This window comes from Pseudorasbora parva, chromosome 21 (assembly GCF_024679245.1).
Source record: "Pseudorasbora parva isolate DD20220531a chromosome 21, ASM2467924v1, whole genome shotgun sequence".
Lineage (NCBI taxonomy): Eukaryota > Metazoa > Chordata > Actinopteri > Cypriniformes > Gobionidae > Pseudorasbora > Pseudorasbora parva.
This window is the reverse complement of record NC_090192.1, coordinates 34,984,357-35,006,633: the sequence shown is the minus strand read 5'-3', so window position 1 is coordinate 35,006,633 and position 22,277 is coordinate 34,984,357. Positions and strand designations below refer to the sequence as shown.

The window sequence follows — 22,277 nt, the reverse complement described above, 5'->3', positions numbered from 1 at the left end:
TAAAATAATTAAATAAATGCCAAATTCTAAACAAAGCTGTTTGCCATTTGCTCTGTGCTTAAGAGAAGAAAGTTGCTGATTAAAATCGGTGATCACATGTACGGTGTGCTGTAACAAGTGATTTGCCTCCCGTAATTTTCAATTGTACCATATCAGCTTCCTTTCTCAGCATCAACTCTCTATGCACTCTGTATTTCAAGTTGTTTTATCATTATGATCATCAATAATGATATATCACATGATATCTTCATGGGATAATCTTATCCAACAGTGATTAATTGCATTCATAACCTCGACTGTTTTAACATAGACGGGTCTTTATTCCATAATTAAATATCTTGAGTTCACTTTCTTGATTTTGAAACTCCAATGGCTTGATGAATGCAGTTTATTTATGTATATGTGGTTGTTGGTAGATAGATGACCTCATAGTCAATAAACATGGCTTAAAAGCCAAGTAATTTTACATGATAGTTTTATGTTTTTTTTTTTTGTAATAATAGGCCTATTTCACATCGCTGCTCTCTGCAGCCACACGGGAAACATATGAATAGACCAACTTAATTACATGCTACAACAGACCACTCAACAGTAGACATAGCATAGTACTGCGATAAGTAAATTATACAAAAACATAGGGTATCAAGACAAAAACATAATTGCAATATTTTAAAATAACCTCACGTTGTTTACTTGCATATCATTTGTTTCACAATGTTGAAGCACAGCAGACTTCTTTTCAAACATTTACAGATTTATAATTAGTTCCACCAAATCTTGCGTTTCCTAAAATAGTCAGTTCATTCAGGCCCATTTTAAGACTGTTCTCTCACAGGGCCTATGACTACAAATGATTATGAGTCCCAGAGAATTACTGCTTCTGTTTACTGCGCTGTAACATTGCAGGCAATTCCTGAAGTTCATAAAGCAACTTTGTCAAAATTACCGTTCATTAAAAGTGCTATAAAAAATACCTCAGAATGGAATTCATTTGGATTATAGTGAACTAAATGGAAACAACGGGGTTTATGCTCTTAGTTTGAAAGTTGTTTGAGCTGAATTGTGAATTGTTCGAGGCAGAACATAGTTTTATGACATGAAAGTCTATGCTTAGCATTTCTCATAAACACCTTTTATTCTTATAAAAATAAGGCTGTTTTGAATTTATCAGCTTCATGTTTTGTCAAAATAGCTGTGAACTTGTGGGCAGTTGTCAGACTCTGTTTTGTGTATTTAATTTTGATTAGATTGCAGTTCTGTGTTTTTGTGTCCCAAATTTGGTAACACTTTATTTTTCAAAGACATTCTAAAAATATAAGAAACTGCACATTCTTGTCAACTAACTCTCAGTAGAGTATTAGTAGACTGTTTGTATAATAAGTTGACATGTAGTTGCAAAGTTACTTATAGTCAGTAGAATGTCTGTTGGGGGAGCTTCAAAATAAAGCAGATATTAAGCAATAAACTAATACTCTAAGGTCGCGTGTCCACCAAAGTGTTTTTCAAAGTTCAAAGTGTTCACGCAGCTGGATGGCATTTTCAATTGTTTTCAATAGAAGCACCACGTTTTTAGAACGCCTGGAGCGCTATGAGATGCTGAGCGATACTGTACATTGTATCTGTAATTTTATATAGAGTCACTACAGTAACTGCGATATTTACTGGACTATAACGTCAGCTTCAAACCACATGCACAAGCGTCGATAGGTCAGAACCAGTGCGGGGAGCGGGAGCTGCGCGTGCGCTGGCTCGCTGTGCATTCACCTGCTGTCCCAATTCGCCTACTTATACTACGTCCTAAAAGTATGTACTCTTTTTGTGAAGAAAAAGTACATACTTTTGAATGTGTAACAGTTTTGGGACATACTACTTCGTCATTTTTAACGGATTCTGACGCTTAGTTACGTGCATCCCATCATCGCTTAAACTGCTCTGTCAATCATTGTCACTGTTAAAATCCTCCACATTCAGTTTCATTTCCTAACGTATCGGAGAGAAATTAAGTAGCATGTTGATCTGCCATTCGTGGGTATTAATTCAGAGACTCTCCTCGCGTTTGCAGTTTAAATATAATAATGCATTTAAAAGTTAATGGCCAAACGTGTCATTACAAAAGTTCACAATGCTGCTTCAGGTAAAATATAATATGGATAAAATATTTTTGTCAGGTAAAATACTGAGTTGGTCACTCAAATCCCTTTATCTAAACCTCGCTACTTAAATTTCCTGTAGCTCAACCAGTAGAGCGTGGCGCTAGCAATGCCAAGGTCATGGGTTCGATTCCCAGGAAAAGCAAGAATTGACAAAAAATGTTTACCTTAAATTGCAATGTAAGTCGCTTTGGATAAAAGCGTCTGCCAAATGCATAAATGTAAATGTCAGACTCGCACATCCGTCATGTTTGTAGTTTTATTATTATTTTCATCCGCGTTTGTAGTTCAAATCGAATCCTCGTCCAACTCACAATGGGTTGTGGGCAATATCAGCCGTTAAGAGTGTGCATTGAACCGTACTTTGAATTCTGACCGGATATAGTAAACCATCCGCGTATCTTTGGATTACTCTTTTCAATATACTACGATTTGGGACTTATGCTGCCTTCAGGTTCTATCGGAATTATCGTAAATACGAGTTTTCGAGGTAAAAATTGCACATGAACGCTATTTACGGATTCACTATTTGCAAGCAGGCATATCACCCTGTACCCCAAGACTGGTTTCTCACTGAAGCTAAGCAGGGCTGAGCCTGGTCAGTACTTGGATGGGAGACCTCCTGGGAAAACCAGGTTGCTGCTGGTAGAAACACATTCTCACTCCCAATTCTTCACATATTGACGCTTGGTCAGGACCCCTCGGTGTTACATTTTAACGAACATTCATTTCAATGAGAAACCTTTGCCGTCATACACAGATGCGTTGGTGGGCATATCATCATAATTAAATGTCCTTCTGAAAAAGAGTAGGGGTGTAGCATCCTGGAAAAAATTGCCCATTGGCAAATCAGCCAATCAGCTTGTGTGTGGTGGTCGTTCTAGTGCCATATGGCTGCCATTACATCATCCAGGTGGATGCTGCATATTGGTGGTGGTCGAGGAGATTTCCCCTCTTCTATATGTAAAGCAAATGAAATGTCACAAATTATTATTATTATTATTTAAATGGTGCAATTTGCGAGCGGAAGGACTGAACGCTTCTCCAGAGAGGAATCCTAGGCACATATTACTAACGAGCCCTTTAAATAATAAAACAACACAGCACTATTGACTTTGGCACCAACAATGCACCTAAGCACACCTGGTTTTCAGACCAGCAAGCCCAGAGGCAAACAGATGGGTGCAAATGCATTTGCTATTTAAACGACATGCAGGTATGAAAATGGTAACTGTGTCGGGCTGAAACTAGCAAAAAACACTTGTGTCGCACATGGCATGCACTCTCAGAAAAAAAGGTACAGTGCTGTCACTTTACTTTAAGAGTGCAAATTAGTACCTTAAAGGTACATAGTAGAACCTTTTCGGTTTTGTACCTTAGGGTACCGCCCCAGTGACAGAAATGTACCTTTTTTAGTATATGATGTATGATAGGGCCTAAAGCGTGGGCAAATTAGCGTGAGCGCAATTCCCCCCAAAAAACAAAATAGGATTGGAAATTCATGTGACCTACTCACAAAACTCAAATTAAAGAACACAGCCATGTCATTTCTATAATGACCAACGCAAGAGTGTAACAGAGGCCAGCTAGTAGTAGTTGCTGTGTGAGTAATCCTCACTCCTCTGACCTCAAGAGACGCTCTAGCGACTGACGTTAGAGGTTGCAGCCTTTAGCCTCCTTGTTAGAGCGTCCGACTCTCATGCCGGCGGACCCGAGTTCGAGTCCCGCTCCGAACAGTAGGGGTTACATTGGTGCCGTGACCCGGGTGGGAGTGAGGTTTAGGGGGGTGAGTGTAACGGAGGCCAGCTAGTAGAAGTTGCTGTGCGAGTAAACCTCACTCCTCTGACCACAAGAGACGCTCTAGCGACTGACGCTAGAGGTTGCAGCCTTTAGCCTCCTTGTTAGAGCGTCTGACTCTCATGCCGGCGGACCCGGGTTCGAGTCCCGGTCCGAACAGAAGGGGTAACATTGGTGCCGTGACCCAGATGGGAGTGAGGTTTAGGGGGATGATTGTAACAGAGGCCAGCTAGTAGTAGTTGCTGTGTGAGTAATCCTCACTCCTCTGACCTCAAGAGACGCTCTAGCGACTGACGCTAGAGGTTGCAGCCTTTAGCCTCCTTGTTAGAGCGTCCGACTCTCATGCCGGCGGACCCATTCAATCAGATCAGCCGCAAAAACAACCTTGAAAACACTTTTTAGCACATTTTTTTCCACTGGGTGTCTTATTAAATCCTGACAGCAGTTTACACCAAAAGAGTTTTTTGGTTAACACCAAAAGAGGGTTTGCACTGGCACAATCTGCTAGTAAATCTGCCCCTTAGTACACAGCCCATTAGACATGCATGATTTTTCTTTCAAAATGATTGTGAAGTAAACAAATAAGAACCCATCAATATTACTTTAATTGTGCATATGTTTTTAAACTAAAAAAATTAATAGATGTTGTTCAGTAAACCCTGTTTTGTTTTGGCAAAATGAATGCAGAGACACGTTTGCAATGAAATATTATAAATGTCATTAACGATTTTTATTTTGCGTGTTTACATCTCTGTATGATTTCTGCTATAAACCTGTGATCAATTTTGTTCAAGTCTAATTACAAATAGTAAGTGTTTCAATAGCATGCAGGGAGAGGAAGTGCAAACGACAACAGTGGGCCTGTCTGTGATGTTTCCAACTAAACTGGTTAACAAACAAGCCTTCTTCTCTTCTTCAGAATATAAATCAGTGAAGTACCCAGTTAAATGTTATATAACACAAAGGAACCAGCCTTTCATCGACCATCATGTTTGCAGGGAAAGTAGCGTCCTATTACATAGCTCCCCAGCGTGGCCTCAGGGATTGATGCATTGTCTGCAATCATATTTGACATCATGATTAAGCATATTTGTCCAAATAATGGAGGCCATTATAACTTTAACAAGCTCTGCAATGTGTTCCATGAATGCAAGAGGATAGCGCTACATTGATCTGCTAGTAGTTACGGCGATTGGATTAGGCTGTGTGGAAATCAATACAACTTCTGGCCGGCTTTAGAGACGAGCCTGTTCAGAGAAGCAGAGACAGTAACAAAATAACGTCCCGTGCCGCCATCATCACCCAGAGCAGATGCCTTGGTGAAATAATCAGTAATACAATCAAGGTTTCTACCATGTGAGATGAGAATTCCTACTAGGGCTGTGTAATCCAGTTTGGTGGGGATTTGGAGCCCATGCACTTCTCATTATCTGACGGCACACAGTAATGTCTGGATTAGCTCCCCTCTGCCACGCCAATGAATATTTGGCAAACTCATAACATGAATAATATATGGCCTCTGGCATCCTCGCTGTAACACTGTGGCAATCATCAGTGCAGTCTTTAGGCTTCATTCCATCCCTCCCTCCCTCCCTCCCTCCCTCCCTCTATCCATCCATCCATTCATCCATCCCTGCTTCAACACTTGTTTACATTGTTCCATTATCCTAAATAACTTAAACTAAACTACTTTAATTTTAGTCACAACACACAATAAAAGGTATCTTGTTAATCAGAGTTTTTGTCCTAACCATATTTTAGGAACGGTTTATATTTCTGCGAATGGAACAACAGCATACAAATTATGACTATGATAATGTGAGGCACTGATTATGAGCTTTACCTAATGTTAAGATAATTTAATATGAATTTAAATATCATTCTGCCTGTCTTTTAGCCATACTGAAAATGGCAATGGATAAATAGTAGTTAGTAGACAAACAATTTGCTTGTCGCTGAAATCTTATTGCATCGCTGGTTCGGACATGGTGTAAGCTTCAATATGCCAATTTTCTAACACTGTGACTATAATTATTGTAACCTTAATGCTTCATTTCAGTGTCTGCTGAGCCCGTGTCAGTTGGTGTCTCCTCTAAATTTGCTTCACCGGCACGTCATCCTCAATAAACTCCGGCGTGATGACTCCGATCTTTCAAATATTCATATTCTTGTGTAATCGATGCATCATCCTCAATAAACCTCTTAGTCTCTTGCGTGATACACAGCAATTTTGAATATTCTGATCTAATATGATTTCTGACCTTTAAGTTTGCCAAAATAATAAATCATACACTGTGTGTTAATAGGCCAGAGGAGAACTTGCACCCCGACTGAGTCTGGTTTCTCCCAAGGTTTATTTTTCTCCATCATGCCCTGATAGAGTTTTGGTTCCTTGCCACTGTCACCTTTGGCTTGGCTTGCTCAGTTGGGGACACTCAAATTTTGATGCAAGTTATTTAACTAAATATCCAAATTAAATAAATTTATTAGGTTTTAATTAATTGTATTACCTATAATACTGATCTGCCAGCATTTTCGCTATATGATAAATTAAAATAAGCTGATAACATCACCGTTTTCTCCAGAGCGGCTGTACAGCCGAATCATATTTTGTTGCAATATTGTCCTGTTCAACACTGTGAAGCTGCTTTGAAACAATCGTCATTGTAAAAGCGCTATATAAATAAAGTTGACTTGACTTGACTTTAGGGTTAGTAGGGTTGTATTCATTAATTTAATATTTTTAAATTGTAAATCGAATAATAATCGTAGAACAATAAATGCTGTAAAACTATTGTTCATTGTTAGTTGATGCTTTTCTAACGCATGTAGTGAATCAACCCGATCACATGTAAATGCGAATAAATAGTACGATTGTGCAACGTCGTGGAATGTATACTACAAAACACATTTTGCCATGCATATGCTATGCTGTTTTTTGCGTGGATATGATACGCTCTTTATGGCATGTATATGACCCGCTCTTGGGTAGGATTAGGGTGGTGGGGTGGGGGGTTTGTACGTATAATACGCCATAAAGTGCGTATCATATTTACGCGAAAAACAGCGTTGCATATGCAAAATGAGTTTTGGTGTATACATTCCACAACATTGCACACTCATACTATGTATACGCATTTTCGTGAGATCCGCCTGAGTGAATTGAACCATAAACATAAATGCTACAGCAGAAGCAACCATCTTAATCTTCTTACCCACAGGTGACATCTCGGGTACACTAGCCGTGTAGGGGCCTTCCAGGAACTTTGGCTCATTGTCGTTGATGTCCTGCACCTTGATGACAAACTCTGACTCTGGTTCCAGTGGACGATTGGTGTCGAGGTCCACCGCTTGCGCTCGTAGTGTGTAGTAAGGCTTCTCCTCCCGATCCAGACTGCGCAAAGCATGTATATCCCCGGTGGTCTGGTCGATGGTGAAGATGGTTCCAGCCCCCTCGCCTGAGAGTGTGTATTTCACTGCGCTTTCCCCTTTATCCAAGTCAGTGTGTAACTAAGGGAGACAGAAAGAGTGACAAAAATGTGTCAAACTATGGCAAAGATATACAATATACAGTACAATATGGCTCTCTGGAATACACTGTTTTAATGACCTTATGGTATATTTGACTGTTGATTGGGTTGCATAAATTGGTTAATTAAGAAGCTAAGGGAAAAAACATTGCCTTATTTTTTTCAATATAGTACATTTAGTTATAGTATATGTTATCCAGTTAGTGAAAGAAATCACTGAAGTGAACTGAAGAATCATGCTTAACGAACAAAATGTTTTCTGGAACTGAAGATTAAGTCTAAAAGATAGATTACACATACAAGAAAAGTTTTGAAATATATAAACTTTACATAAGGGTCTGCAAGTTTATAATGTAATTATTCCTGACAGAAAACTTTTGTTTCGTCATTGACTTCACATTTCAGCAAGCGTAAAATATTTCATTTAATTTGAACCCTGAGGATGTGATTTGCCGTTGGCCTGCAGGTAGATGAACCTGACCCAATTCTATCTGCATAGTATGTTGCGTCTCTCTGTCAGATTTTTGCTGTGCTTAAATCCTCTTTTTATTTTTTTTGCTGATTTCTTGCCCTCAGGCTTTATGTTAGAGCAGACTATTCATATTTCCTGGGTTGCTGTACCAATCTTCGAGATAAATGTGTCTCTAAAGTTGAATGATGAAGAAAAAAAGTCTAATTTTATGAGGATATTTTTCAGTTGCAATCTATGACGACAGTATTTGGGCTAAATTTGAATTTTATGAATGGGCTCCATTTTAATTAATGAGTTTTATTGTTGAGGAATTATTTGATTATTTATTAGAAAATTATTTGAATTTTCTTCACAGCATTAACTTCTTGAGAAACATAATTACAATTTGGGCAATTTGAGCCACAGTAGCTCGTCTGTTTGATAACATGGGCCAGCCTTTGCTCCCCACGTGCATCAATGATATATATATATATATATATATATATATATATATATATATATATATATATATATATATATATATATATATATATATATATATATATATATATATATATATATATTAATGAGAGAGAGAGAGAGAGAGAGAGAGAGAGAGAGAGAGAGAGAGAGAGAGAGAGAGAGAGAGAGATTTTTTAAATTCTTTTTTTTAATTTAGTTCTGTTTTTAATTATACTTAAGAATTCTGCACCTTATTTGCTATCTTACATTTGAATTAATTAATTCTCAATTCAACCCTGAACAGTGCTGAACTCTGGTCGTATCTAAAGTGAACTGCATTTGAATGCAGTCAAAGCAGTAACATTGTTCAATAATTATATCAATGCTGTACAGTGTCATTAATCATATGCAAGTCTGTGGGAGCATTGCACCGAAGTTGTCGAAACTTTAAAAAGCTTTTGTTTTTCCCAATCTGCATAATATCTAGAGTGCACTGTAAATCAGAAAGAGAGCTTAATTATCAGACCGCTTCATTGTCGCATGTCTGCACATTCAGAAATGAATGGAAAGAAAGATAATAGAGGAAGAAAAAGAAAAAAGAAGATTTTCAAAAGAGCTAAAATTCAACAATCACTCCAGTAATAATGAGAAGTGGGAAAGTTAGGTGATACTAATTAAAAATAGAATTAGCATAACAATAGCAATCAATTACACAAAAAAGATTCATGTGCAGATTGGGTCCAAAACATCTTGGAAGAAACCTCAGGAATATTAATGCAGAATTGAGAACTCTCTCTCTCTCTCTAAAAATAAAACACGAATCAGACTAACTGGTCTTCCCAGACTGTCATTACGCTCCCAGGAGAAACATTTGCTCTTATTTTTTCACACACACAACAAGTTGAAGTCATTCAACATAAACTCACAATCACAAAAAAGTGATAAAGATGAGAAATATGTATTTACATGCAAATTCTTGCCAAATCAGAAAAAGCAGCAGGGGAGAAATAGAAAGTAGAGGTTCAGTGCATACTAAGATGCCTGCTACCTGTTAGATGTGTATTCACACACACACACACACACACACACACACACACACACACACACACACACACACACACACACACACACACACACACACACGTTTGTTTCACTATTGTTAGGGGATTGCGTAGGAGATTCCCCTACCCCTAAACATAACCCTCTCAGAAACGTGCAGCACACAAGATTATAATAAATCATGTGTTTGTCGGTGTATGAGCTTTGTTTGTCTTAACATTTCTCTATATAATATTTCACTCTATAAATTCTTATGATACAGTGGGGCAAAAAAGTATTTAGTCAGCCACCAATTGCAAGCTGTCCCACTTAAAAAGATGAGAGAGACGTGTAATTTTCATCATAGCTACACTTTAATCATAGGTACACTTTAACTATGCGAGACAGAACGAGAAATACTTTGTTATATACCCTTTGTTGGCAATGACAGAGGTCAAATGTTTTCTGTAAGTCGCCACAAGGTTTTTACACACTGTTGCTGGTAGTTTGGCCCATTCCTCCATGCAGATCTCCTCTTCCACCTCCAAACACACATTCACCCACATTCTCCCAATCCTCTTCTGGATCATCCAAATGCTCTCTAGGAAACTTCAGATGGGCTCGGACCTCTTCTGGATCATCCAAATGCTCTCTAGCAAACTTCAGACGGGCTCGGACAGGTACTGGCTTAAGCAGGGGTACACGTCTGGCACTGCAGGATTTGAGTCCCTGTCGGTGTATAGTGCTAGCCTTTGTTACTTTTGTCCCAGCCTTTTTGCAGGTCATTCACTAGGTCCCCCCGTGTGGTTCTGTGATTTTTGCTCACCGTTCTTGTGATAATTTTGACCCGATGGGGTGAGATCTTGCGTGGAGCCCCAGATCGAGGGATGTTATCAGTGGTCTTGTATTTCTTCCATTTTCTAATAATTTCTCCCACAGTTGATTTTTTTCACAGCAAGCTGCTAACCTATTTTTTTTCTCATTATGTCTCTCATAGTTGAAGTGTACCTATGATGAAAATTACAGGCCTCTCTCATCTTTTTTAAGTGGGAGAACTTGCATAATTGGTGGCTGACAAAATACTTTTTTGCCCCAGCACTGTATTTGTTATTTATGTATTTTGATTGTGATTTTCCCAGAAAAGATAAAGCTATTTTTTGAAGCTTGCTTAAGTATTAATAAGTTTTATTTCAACAAAAGGAATGTTATAGTGCAACTGCAAATGCTTTCACTCACACGTCTGCTTAACATTTTCTTTGGAAATTCTGCTGTTATACAGAAAGGCTTAGACCTCAGTTATGCTGTTTTCTGGATACCTTTAGTAAGAATAAGCAGTGGATTTTATGTGTTACTGTCAAAGTTAGCAGGTGCTGAGAGAGCAACAGTTGAATATTTGCCTTCTCCCACAATAGGGACAATTAGACGACTGTTCTAACGCCTGCAGATTCAATAGGGTTCTAATATACTGGAGGAATAAATAAAGAGTCTATTATCATTCGGGGACCCTCATATAAGCAAAGAATCAACCTGTCAAAATTCCTTTTTAGGCAGCATTTTTAGTGGTTACAAAACTAGTAATTATTAAAGCTGTAATTCTGCAGAGAGGATAAAGAGAAGCTGTGTTTGCATGATATTTATAGTGTTTTCAAAGCCCTGACCATATCTCATTGATCTGTTAGTGTGCTTTTTGTAATGATATGTGTGCTTGATAAGCTCAACTCCCCACATTATGTGTGTCCAAGTGTGTGCATGATCATACGGTTCACTACAGGGTGTCTGACCAGTAATTAAATGCATGTTTGGTTTGCAAAGGAAGTGTCAGCTCGATGACTGGATATTTCTTACACACCGGGATACTGAAACCCCTTGAGTTCCTGCACACTCACAGAATGCTAATACAGTCAGACCGGGGCCTAAACACTCAGCCAATTCAGTTAAATAAATACATTCCCCGGCGTGTTACGACTGAAAGGAGTCTGAGGAAACGAGCACTAGAGTCATTTACTCCAAACCCACGCGTGTGTGTGTGTTTATGGATGTGAAAAAGCAGACATCTGTGCGAGAGGATAAATATATGATTGTGTGTGTGTGTGTGTGTGTGTGTGTGTGTGTGTGTGTGTGTCTGGTTATAGACCTATTATGTGCGACCATCATACATCTTGTGGAATTGTGTGTAATTTGTTTTTGAATTAAGTTTCTTTTGCTCACCAAGGCTGTATTTATTTGATCAAAAATAAAATAAAATAAAATAAAAAACAAACAGTAATATTGTAATGTATTAAAAATGTTAAATTTAAGAGATTTTAAAATCCTGGAATTTCCAGTGATGGCAAAGCTTAAAACAGCATTTATTTGAAATATAAATATTTTGTAGTATTATAAATGTCTTTACTGTCACCTTTTTCATCAGTTTAATATTTGATGCACTAATGCTAAATATATATATTTTTTAATATTTCTTACACCAAACATTTGAAAGACTGACAGATTCCTGGAAAAATATTATGCAGCACAACTGTTTTCACCATTAATAAGAATAAGAAAAACATTAATAAATAAATAAACATAAACAATAATAAAAAATATTAAAACAACTAAAAAAGATATTTCTGAGTGACTGAAGTCTGGAGTAATGATGTTGCAACCAATTATCACAGGTATAAGTTACATTTTAAAATATATTAAAATGGAATGCAGTTACAGTATTATTATTTTTCTGTATGTTTTTTGATTGGGGGGGGGGGGGGGGGGGGTGAAATGCTGTTTCATGCATACTGAGCTTTTTACACCGTTAAAGACTTGGATTCCCATCCTAAACATAGACAAAGTTTCAAAAACTAAGTTGGACGTTTGATGGAGTATTTCTGTGTTAAAAATACTCTTTCCGGTTTCTCACAAGTTTCGTAGAGTTTAGGTCGGCTTGATGTCGATAGAGTGGAAGGTCCTTGTATGGGCCGTACGGGCTCTTCTCCCGGAAGGATTTGAAGGACAGCGTGACTAGAGCGAGAGAGGAAATGCACGGCAAGAGTAAATGCTCTCAGGTGCAGATCCAGTCGTCCGTGCAAGACTTCTGTCCCGCCGCACAACGCTTCAGCACAGCATTCCGGGAAGACAGCGCTGCATTTGAGCCGATTTGAACGCAGAAATGACGGGAAGCGGCACAACATCAAGCTACAGTCGCTTCGCAAAAGTGGATCACCACAGTCACTGCTGTCACAGGACTTCAGGAAATCAACAGCTACCAAAAAAGTGTGTTTTTGACGGAGCGGTGACGATAAAGGTTCACGGTCCTCCTTTGGAAGCAGGCGGTGAGTAAAACTGCTTCAAATGTCTATGTTGTTGGCTATCGTCGCCTAAGTAAACATCAGTAAACAACACGATCGTGTATAACGTTAGTTAATTTATCAATGGAGCATGCGATCTATGGTGTGTGTTTAAATACATTTGTTTAGCTGACCATTATAGGTGTCAGTTTGTTTATTGTAAAACCACTCAAACATAAACCTAGCGTTCTCACAAAGCGTGCTTCTTCATTCGAATGTGCTAACGGCTACTCCATTGTTGTTCTATGTATAACGTTACACTAGTCTGATGTGCAAAACCGTTTTGCTTGCTACTGCTAAGGTTTAGTCACATACAATAGTCCATAAACCAAATCATGTCCTCATAAACTGCGAGTAAACACACACAAATGTTGACAGGCCACTAAATACAGTACATACCACAGAGACGGACGTCCTGCTGTTGTTGCTTCTCCTGTTCAATTTATTTCAGCCTCCGGATCTGATTCTAGATCATTATCTGTATTAGCTGAATCTGATAGCTATGGTTTATTTAGGGTAACGTTTTTTAATCTCCACACTTGATGATGTCAGCTTTCAGAAGCTCTCATGCAGTACCTGCGCGCTTGTCATTCTTTAGCTCCGCCCAATCAATACTCCTCCAGGCGCTCGTTTTTTTCCAGAAAGACTCTGTACAGCCTATATTTCTTTTATGAATATAATAAAACTAAAGACTTTTCGGAGATATGAAGGATGCAATACAGTACTTCTCTATAGGTACTCAAGATTGACGTGAGATTGACTGAAACTGAGTGTTTCCCCCCCCCCCCCCCCCCTTTAAATAATGCAGCATTGGTGAGCGTAAATGATTTATTTTAAAAACGATTTAATATTTTAAAATAATTTGTAATTATGGTACTATAAATATCATCAGTCACGTAAGGCTGTACTGGCTTAGGAATATTCATAAATGGGTGTGTTGAGTTTAGGATGTGTCAAGTCTGTAGTGTTGATAAAAATAACAGGGTGCTCTGGGGTGCAAACTGTGACAACAGTCGCACACTCCTGTAGTTTGTCATACAGTTCATTGTTTGATTGTGTTACAGAGAGAAGGCAATTTTTTATCTTCTTTTGTCATGTTTTTTGTTGGAATATTAAGGTGCTTTTGTGTGCTTCTATGTGTGTGTACGCGCGCGCATGTGTGTGTTTTATGAAACAAACACACCAGCCCCAACAGATGGAGACAGTCTCAGGTGGATAAACAGCTGATCTAATCACAAGCAATTAAGGAATACTACATTGTACTTCCACATCAAAACTGCAGCAACACACTCGCATAACAACTAGAACAAAAGAAAAGTGGAAAAGCTGCGTATAAACAGACAGTCAAAGTCCATCAGGCTCAAAGGACAAATACAATCTGACAGTAATGTTTCAAAACTTCTGGATGTGCTGTGAAAAGAAGACAAACGTTTTTTTAAGGTTTTTTTTCCCTTTCAGTTTTGTTTTCAGAATATTATCATACGTGCATTAGTTAGCATACGCATTAAAATATTGAAATATTGAAGCATTAAAACTCATTCACTTGTTTTCATTCACTCCTTCAAATGAACTATAGTGAAGTAATGTAGCCAATGAGGGTCTAGGGTGCGATTTCGGATTATTTAAGCCTATTATTTTCTACCGACCCCAAACTTCTAAACATAATTGTACGTAATAATATTCTGCGCTGCTTCTACAACACCTAAATTGTTATACTGATGTTTATAAGAACATGGAACAGTTCGCCTGGTTGTTGTGATATTTAGCATTTTAATCATGTGCAATGTATTAAAAGTCTTGCTAGCTTTCAATTAATTAACTGATGCAAGATTGCTAAACTGTAATGCTTCTATACATGACAGATGAACACGTCTTTTTTCCTCGGCTATAGCTGAATTAGGCTTGAAATGGGGATCATAGTTCAAAATATTAATAAGCTATATGAATAAGTTGAAGGAAAAGTGTTAAAAAGCAATTTCAACTTTCAAGTCAGTAATATCGGCTCACTCTGAATTCATCTGGCCTCAATGCAAGGAGCGAGCGATACTGCTAGGAACATTAGCGGTTTTTTGAACTACGTGCTCAGTGCAATTCAAGCAGAAATCTCATTATTATAAAAGTTGGATTAGAATACGTGTATTATATTGGCAGTGCAGATAAATGACATCATTATTCCGCTTTTCCTAAACCTATCTGTGCCAGCGCATTCGTCATCTGTGGCATACAGGATGGGCTGCTGCATTGCTAGCGCTTCACATGCATAATTTGGGGCAGAGTTATCCGTACAAATGACTTCACATCTGCAGAATTAGTTTGGCATCAGGTTTTTGATGGCGTGAGCTTTGGGAGGGGTGAGATTACTGCGGTATGATTGTATATGAGGTGTTGGATTATTGTGCTGCTCAGGTTCCTGCATTCGACAGCATTTCATGCCCATTTTGGATAATGATTCTTCAAATGTAATCAAGAGTTAGGATTAGGTAACCTTTAAATCTGATTCACCATGTAATACTGGATTCACAGTGTTTATGAAGGATTTTATAGTGCACAATGCTGCATACATATATGAAGAGGCTGTGTTGTTCAATGCAATTGAATAACAATTGTAATTGGAACAATAAGAAAACACATTTTATCAATTGGCATGACAACAATGGAAAAAGGCATTTAAGTTTAAAGGTTATTTTTCTCTTGTATATTCTGAGGACTGTACTGTATTGGTGGTGGAATTTAAGTTTCAAAAGGACGAATAGGCGATTTAGAAGATTCATGGATTGTCCACTACAAGAAAACCTGAAAAAAAAAGTCTGACCAGAAATAAATAAATTGAGTTCATGTCAGAACTACAGCTGAAACGATTAGTCGACATTAGGGCTGCACGTTTTCAAGTTTTTCATTAACCGTTAACCGTGGCCCTTAGCGGTTAATACTCGGTTAACCATAGTGCGCGTCAGGGTTATTGTTTTTAGTTTATTAATTTGACGACCGCCATCTCCGTAGTGAACGCACCTATAGAGAGAAATGCACATCATGGATTACACAATCAGAAAGTAGCCTCTTTCTTTTCATTTTAAATTGTTAAAAGACATTTCAAGCTTTCTTAAGATATATTTCATGTCTGTGAGGCCTACGCTGAGTTTCGTTAAATTAGGATGAGATGCGCTCCAGTTCACGAGCAATGCAGGTGGCCGCGAGGGCGCCTGCATGATTAGGGCATGTAGTAAAATATGCGGCCGAGAATGATTCGCGCGGCTGAGCCTCTCCCGGCAGAGAGTTCAAGCGTCTGTGGACTCGTTCCTTCAGGTCTGGCCATCTTGCTTTCAGTCCGCGATTAGCTTTTTTTGTTTTCTTCATTACAGTTAAAATAACCTCTGCTTTTCGCTAGTCCCTCACAAGTTTCTCACTTCAAACTTTCTTTCTTCTGCTCCGTTATGCACAGCGCGCGCGGCTCCCGCTCTGCTTCTGCCCTAATGCGACTTATAGTCCAGTGCGACTTATGTTATTTATATCCTCTTCAGACTTATATCCTCTTCATGACGCATATTTTGACTGATGCGACTTATACTCCGGAGCGACTTATAGCCTGAAAAATGCGGTAAGCACTGCATTGCAATAGTTGCATTTTGCCCCGTCACTCTCAATTTTAAAGTGCTCCCACGCTTGTACTTTTCTTTGCCCGCTTCATGTTAGAAAGCTGGTCATGACTTCTTCTTGTGGATATTACAAATGTCTGGGAGCGCTCTGGCAGTCTCTTGTGGTGCAAAAATATATTACAACTAAATTCAAACCACGTCATTGACGCCACTTAACCGAGCAAAATGTTTCAGTCGGTTACGCAATTTTTAATGGTTAATCGGTTAACCATGGACACCCCTAGTCGAAATTATCAATAACGTAGACAATAAAAAATTATCGACAACATTTTGTAGAGTAGTCGTTTGATCTCACGTGACCTAATGTAATGGCCTGCAATATTGTGATTTGACCGTTACCGCGCTCTGGTGCTAGAGTGTAATGCAGCCCTTACAAATGCTATTGTGGTTGAAGAAAACAGTGCAAATTATGACAGGGTGCAAACGAATCTCATCTAGCAAAGTGTGGGAAAGTTTAATAAAACTTCAAAAACCAAGAATGTTGTCGTGTGCAATACATGCAAGGGGCAACTTGCTTTTAATAGGAGCACGGTGTACATGTTGGAGCACTTAAAGATCCCATCCCAGCACACAAGAGGAGCCGGTGTGTTGTCCTGAAGCTTAATTAAAACTAATTAGCGGAAAATCTCTTTATTAGAGAAGGCAATACTACTAATAATAGTAATACTAATTATAATATTAATTAAATATAAGTAATAATTACAGTATTGTGGTTTATTTAGGATAGAATAAAGCTTGACCGAGCTTAGGAGTCCTTATTTTAACACTAGGTATTAAAGTCTTTCCATGACGACTTACAAAACGAGATAGGATCATATATGTCAGTTACTGTTTCATACTGTTAATTAAAAGGTGAATGAGAATCTGTCAGCTCAATTGTCATGTAAAAAAGATTGTAATTTGTATACGTGAATAATGGTTTGCAGATTAATATTTCACCATTCTTATTGTACCATTCATATGTTACCATTAATATTTTACCATTTGAATAATCATTAAAAACTTACTGATTAGTCGTCAACGGCGATGCAATAATCAATGATTAGTCGATGAATTGTTCTAATAATCTTTAGATTAACGGATTATCAAAATAATCGTTTGTTGCAGCCCTAGTCAGAACAGGGTTACATCAGTTTAGACTGTTGCGGTGCTTTACACCACTGCATCCGATGCTTTGCATTGCACTTGGTGATGTAAGGCTTGGATGAGCTGCTCTGCCATGGAAACCCATTCCATGAAGCTCTCTACACACTGTTCTTGAGCTAATCTGAAGGCCAGTAGGTCTTTAATCTGTTGACTCTGTAGAAAGTTGTCGAATTCTGCGCACTACAAACCTCAGCATCTGTGATTTAATGTGGCCTACCACTTTGAGGTTGCTGTTGTTCCCAATTGCTTCCACTTTATTATAATACCACCAACAGCTGACCATTGAATATTTAGTAGTGAGGAAATTTCACAAAGTAACTTATTTTACAGGTGGAAACATATCACAGTAATGTTTGTAAAAGCGTCTGCATGCCTCGGTGCTTGATTTTATACACCTGTGGCCACAAGTGATTGGAACACCTGAATTCAGTGATTTGGAGGGGTGTCCCAATACTTTTAGCAATAAAGCAACATTAGTGTCTGTGTGTATGTATGTATGTGTGTATATATTTACACACACACATAACACATAAAAACACACATAATCAAAAACTGTCATTTTAGATGTGATTAATATTTAATATATATGAGATTTTGAGATTATTTTATTCATTTCAGATTTTGGATTTATTCATTGAAATAAGATGTTTTTTTTTTGTTACAATAATTTTTTTTTTTATTTCATTTGATTATTTTGATCACCAAACACTGCACAAGTGTTTATAGATATACTTAGTCTGTGCTGAATTCGGTGCGTGTTTCTTGAAAGCTACTGGTGTTTTTTTTAAAACTATAAAACTACATTTTTCAGTTGGCCAAATTGAATTTCTGTGAACTTATGCAATTTAATTAACAGAATGTGATCAGTCACTAGAATTTTTTTAATTGGAGACCTGATTTTTTTTCTCTCGAGAGTCTCTTTAGAAAACACTATCCCAAGTTTGAAACCAATGTAATCAATACTAGCCTGACAAGCCAGACCCACATCAAGATGTTTGTTCTGGAAACTCACCATTGACGGCTCAATCCGAGGGGCGGGATAAACGGTTGTCTTTCAAACTCCCTCTGCACGCGATAGGATAGCGCTACTACCAACCAGAGCAACGACGGTGAAGCAGAGCTAGTTGGAAGATTAAACTTTCATCGTATCCGGTCGGCAAAACTCCGAACACATCTTCCCTTTTTAAGAATGACTTCCGTGCCGTTTTTTGTTCTATTCTCAGAGAAAAGCTTAACTCCAAGTCTTCCAGAGTCGTGGTCAAAGCTGATTCGACAGACCACCGTTCGCCATCTTCTGTGTTTACTAGAAGCACGCAAACGCAACCCGGCCATCGTTATTATGGCCCCGCCCACCGACTCTATACACGATGTGATTGGCCCGACCAGAGTTTGGCGTTTACAGCTCAGAAGTGTATTGAGAGTTGCTAGACGACACTCGTGGGAGATATGATTTGCTGCCGCTAGGGTGCGTCTAGATTTCTAGGCTAAATAAATACAACAATAACTTCAAATCCACTGTTCTTGCATTGTTTGTATGCCGTGCCGCATTCCCTGCCACGTTCGAGCCCAAGCAGAGTGTTTAGTGTTGCATCGCCATGGCTTTAGCGTTCATCACACTATGGGGCTGTAAACTGTCTTATCAGGTGCACATTTCCAATCATGCTTGAGTCTCATTAAATGCACACAGTAAAGCTGACCTCTCTTTTAACCAAGCTATGTCGTGAGACACACAAAGGTAAAGACTGGCCTGTTTAAGATAAGCTCTCCAGCGCAAAATCCATTATTATCTGCTACTAGTTGCTGTCAGCCTACAAGGGCAACCCTATATGAGGAATTCAGAAGAGGCTCAATCTGGCTTGGAACACATTTGGTGCAGATGAAGCACTTCTGATCCCAGCAAGGTCAAGTATTACTTGAGTGCTCAAGCGTACTGTTGCATTCTGGGTACCAGAGTAAGTATTCTGGAATTATCTCTCCTGAATCCATGTAATTGTATTCATTGACTTGGGTAAAAACAATTGTTTATTACAAGTGATAGTGTATACACAATATATACAAACTGAAACGCAAAATCAGAGTATTATGAAAACCAGCAATAAATAAATGTTAACCCTTACGAAAGGAAAATATATTTACCAATATATTTTCTTGAAATATATTTAAATAAATGGAATAATATATTGATGGTATTATAAAATATATTATATATTCATGCAATATATTGCAAAATATACAAATGATTGCCGCTTTCAATATATTGCAATATATTGGAAAATATAAATATTAAATCCCATATATGTGAATATATTGCATGATATTTTCAAATATATTGCAATATATTTTTGTTGCGTAAGGGAAATAATACTTTATATATTTAATCTCACTTTACTAAACAATGTATTTGCAGCTGACCTTCTTTGGTCCAGTTACTAATAATTAAAAATCACTTTAGATAAACAACTTTAATTATGTTTGATAAAATATATTTTTTAAACACAAGTAAGAGTCTATCTTCTGTAGACATGTGCCGATTTTCGATAATGCGATTTATCACGATAATGAATATGCACAAATATTGTTATCGTGGGCACTTTAAAATATCGTAAATAATAATTTATTAACAATTTACAATTTTTTTATAATGCACTCAAGAATACTTTGCCCATCAACCGTATAAATGCTCAACACCGCTGTATTCTGCGTCAAAGGGACATGCGCTCAGATATAAACAAGCCCAAGGTGTTTGCACATGACTGAACCGGTGAAGGAGACGCGCTGCTGAAGTGCCGCTCAGTGACAGCAGAGGGCGCTGATGAACTGCAGAATGCAGCCGGTTACCCAGGAAACCAGCAAACAAACAAAAAAACGCGTGTAGTTTTTAAAACAGCCATTCGTTTTTGTAATCTCAATGTTGTTCATCACAGCACCAAATACTTAATACTTAAAGACTTAATAGGCTATTTATTTTCAAATTTAAACATTTTTATGTTTTAATCTGGACTACAACATACCCTAATAATTAGAACTGTTCTAATTTTTTGTTATTGTTCAGTATAACTTTGAGACATACGACTTCATTAGTTAACATGTTAATTCATTATTACCAAACTGACAATGAAAAATACTTTTAAAGAATTAATCATTCTATGTTAATTTCTTAGTTACCTTTTAATAACATTAAAATAAATAATCAAAATAACTTTTTTAATGGACCTAAGATAAAACTAACAATGATCAGTATTTCTCAACTAACATTAACAAAAACATTATAGTTTCTGTACCAAATGTAGCTGTTGCTCAATCTAAGTTAATGCATAAACTAATGAGCTCTTATTGTAATTTGTTACCTGTTGTTCTTTATAGCCTAATTCTTTTGCACTTTAATCTGTTTGAAAATTTTACTTTTACAGCTCTGAAAAAAATCAAGAGACCACTTAACATTGATTTCTCAAGAGGGGTCTCTTGATTTATTTTTTACCAGAGCTGTATATATTTTTGGTGCATTATTGTATTTAAACATTCAGTTATTTTTGTTATTACAAAAATAGTTCTTAAAGCTGTTATGCTATGGCAACACTTTTTTTTGCAACTTATTTCAATATCGTGATAATATCGTATATCGTGATAAAACGCAGTATGAAAAATTGATATCGGCACATGCCTAATCTTCTGCAATCCAGGAGTGCATTTCCCCTACGATGTAACTCACTGCTTATAAAATGATGGTAATATGATGCATTGTTGAAGATATCAATAGTCCTGCTGAGATCGTATTGTCACAAATTTGTCGTTCAACCATGTTGGTTTATGTCACGCAGGTGGTGGAGTAATAACTTCGGACATACTTTATATTAGGTGGCCTTAACTACTATGTACTGATTTTTTTTTTTTTTACAATGCACTTATTGTGTACATACATGTTTTTTAGGGCTTTCAAAATTACTGTGTTAATAACACGTAATGCAAATTAATTTTACCGGCACACATTTTTATGCGCGATTATTGCACCAGTTTTTCATAAAGCTGTGCCCTGTTTTGAAATAAGCTCCCGGTGTAAAAACTTTTATACTGCCCCTTTATTTATATTCTTAAAATGAGAGAATCATTGCTTACTCTGAATTTGTAAGCTTAGGCTTAAGAGACATGAACAAGAAAAAACATCTATAACCTTTGATACACGTCTAGTCTTCATGTTCTGAGTATGGTTTCACTAATTATACATGTACATTTGCATAAAGCATGCATATTTGCTCATACCTGTTGATTAGAGTATTACAAACTAGAAACATTAATTTAAGTTACATTTACAACTGGTAAAAATGTGTGATTAAGTCACGATTCATCGAGTTAACTCATGACAATCGTGCGATTAATCGCAATTCAATATTTTAATTGATTGACGGCCCTTAAACCTATATGACACACCTGTCCCTTACTTTACCCTCCCACCTCAAAATCAGCTAAAGTGTTTTGCAATACAATCAGTGGTGGAATGTAACGAAGTACAAATACTTCGTTACTTTACTTAAGTACATTTTTCACCTATCTGTACTTTACTTAAGTAGAATCAAACTTTTTACTTTTACTTCGTTACATTTTGCAGCAAATATTTTACTTTCTACTCCACTACATTTCTACAACGTTTCGTTACATTTTCTGGTCAGTTTCAGGGCTCGAGATTAAGGTTTGTTCGGATAATTAATGGATAATGATAATAATAGGCTAAT

General features: G+C 37.5%; 1 protein-coding gene across 1 annotated transcript in view; it reads right to left on the bottom strand.

The window, feature by feature from the left end:
- cdh12b (cadherin 12b) overlaps window positions 1–22,277 on the bottom strand; it is a 188,453-nt gene that overhangs the window by 74,106 nt on the left and 92,070 nt on the right. The window contains exon 3 of the mRNA XM_067430268.1: window positions 7,163–7,457. Coding sequence (XP_067286369.1) covers window positions 7,163–7,457 — 295 coding nt within the window. The remainder of the gene's footprint in view (window positions 1–7,162; window positions 7,458–22,277) is intronic.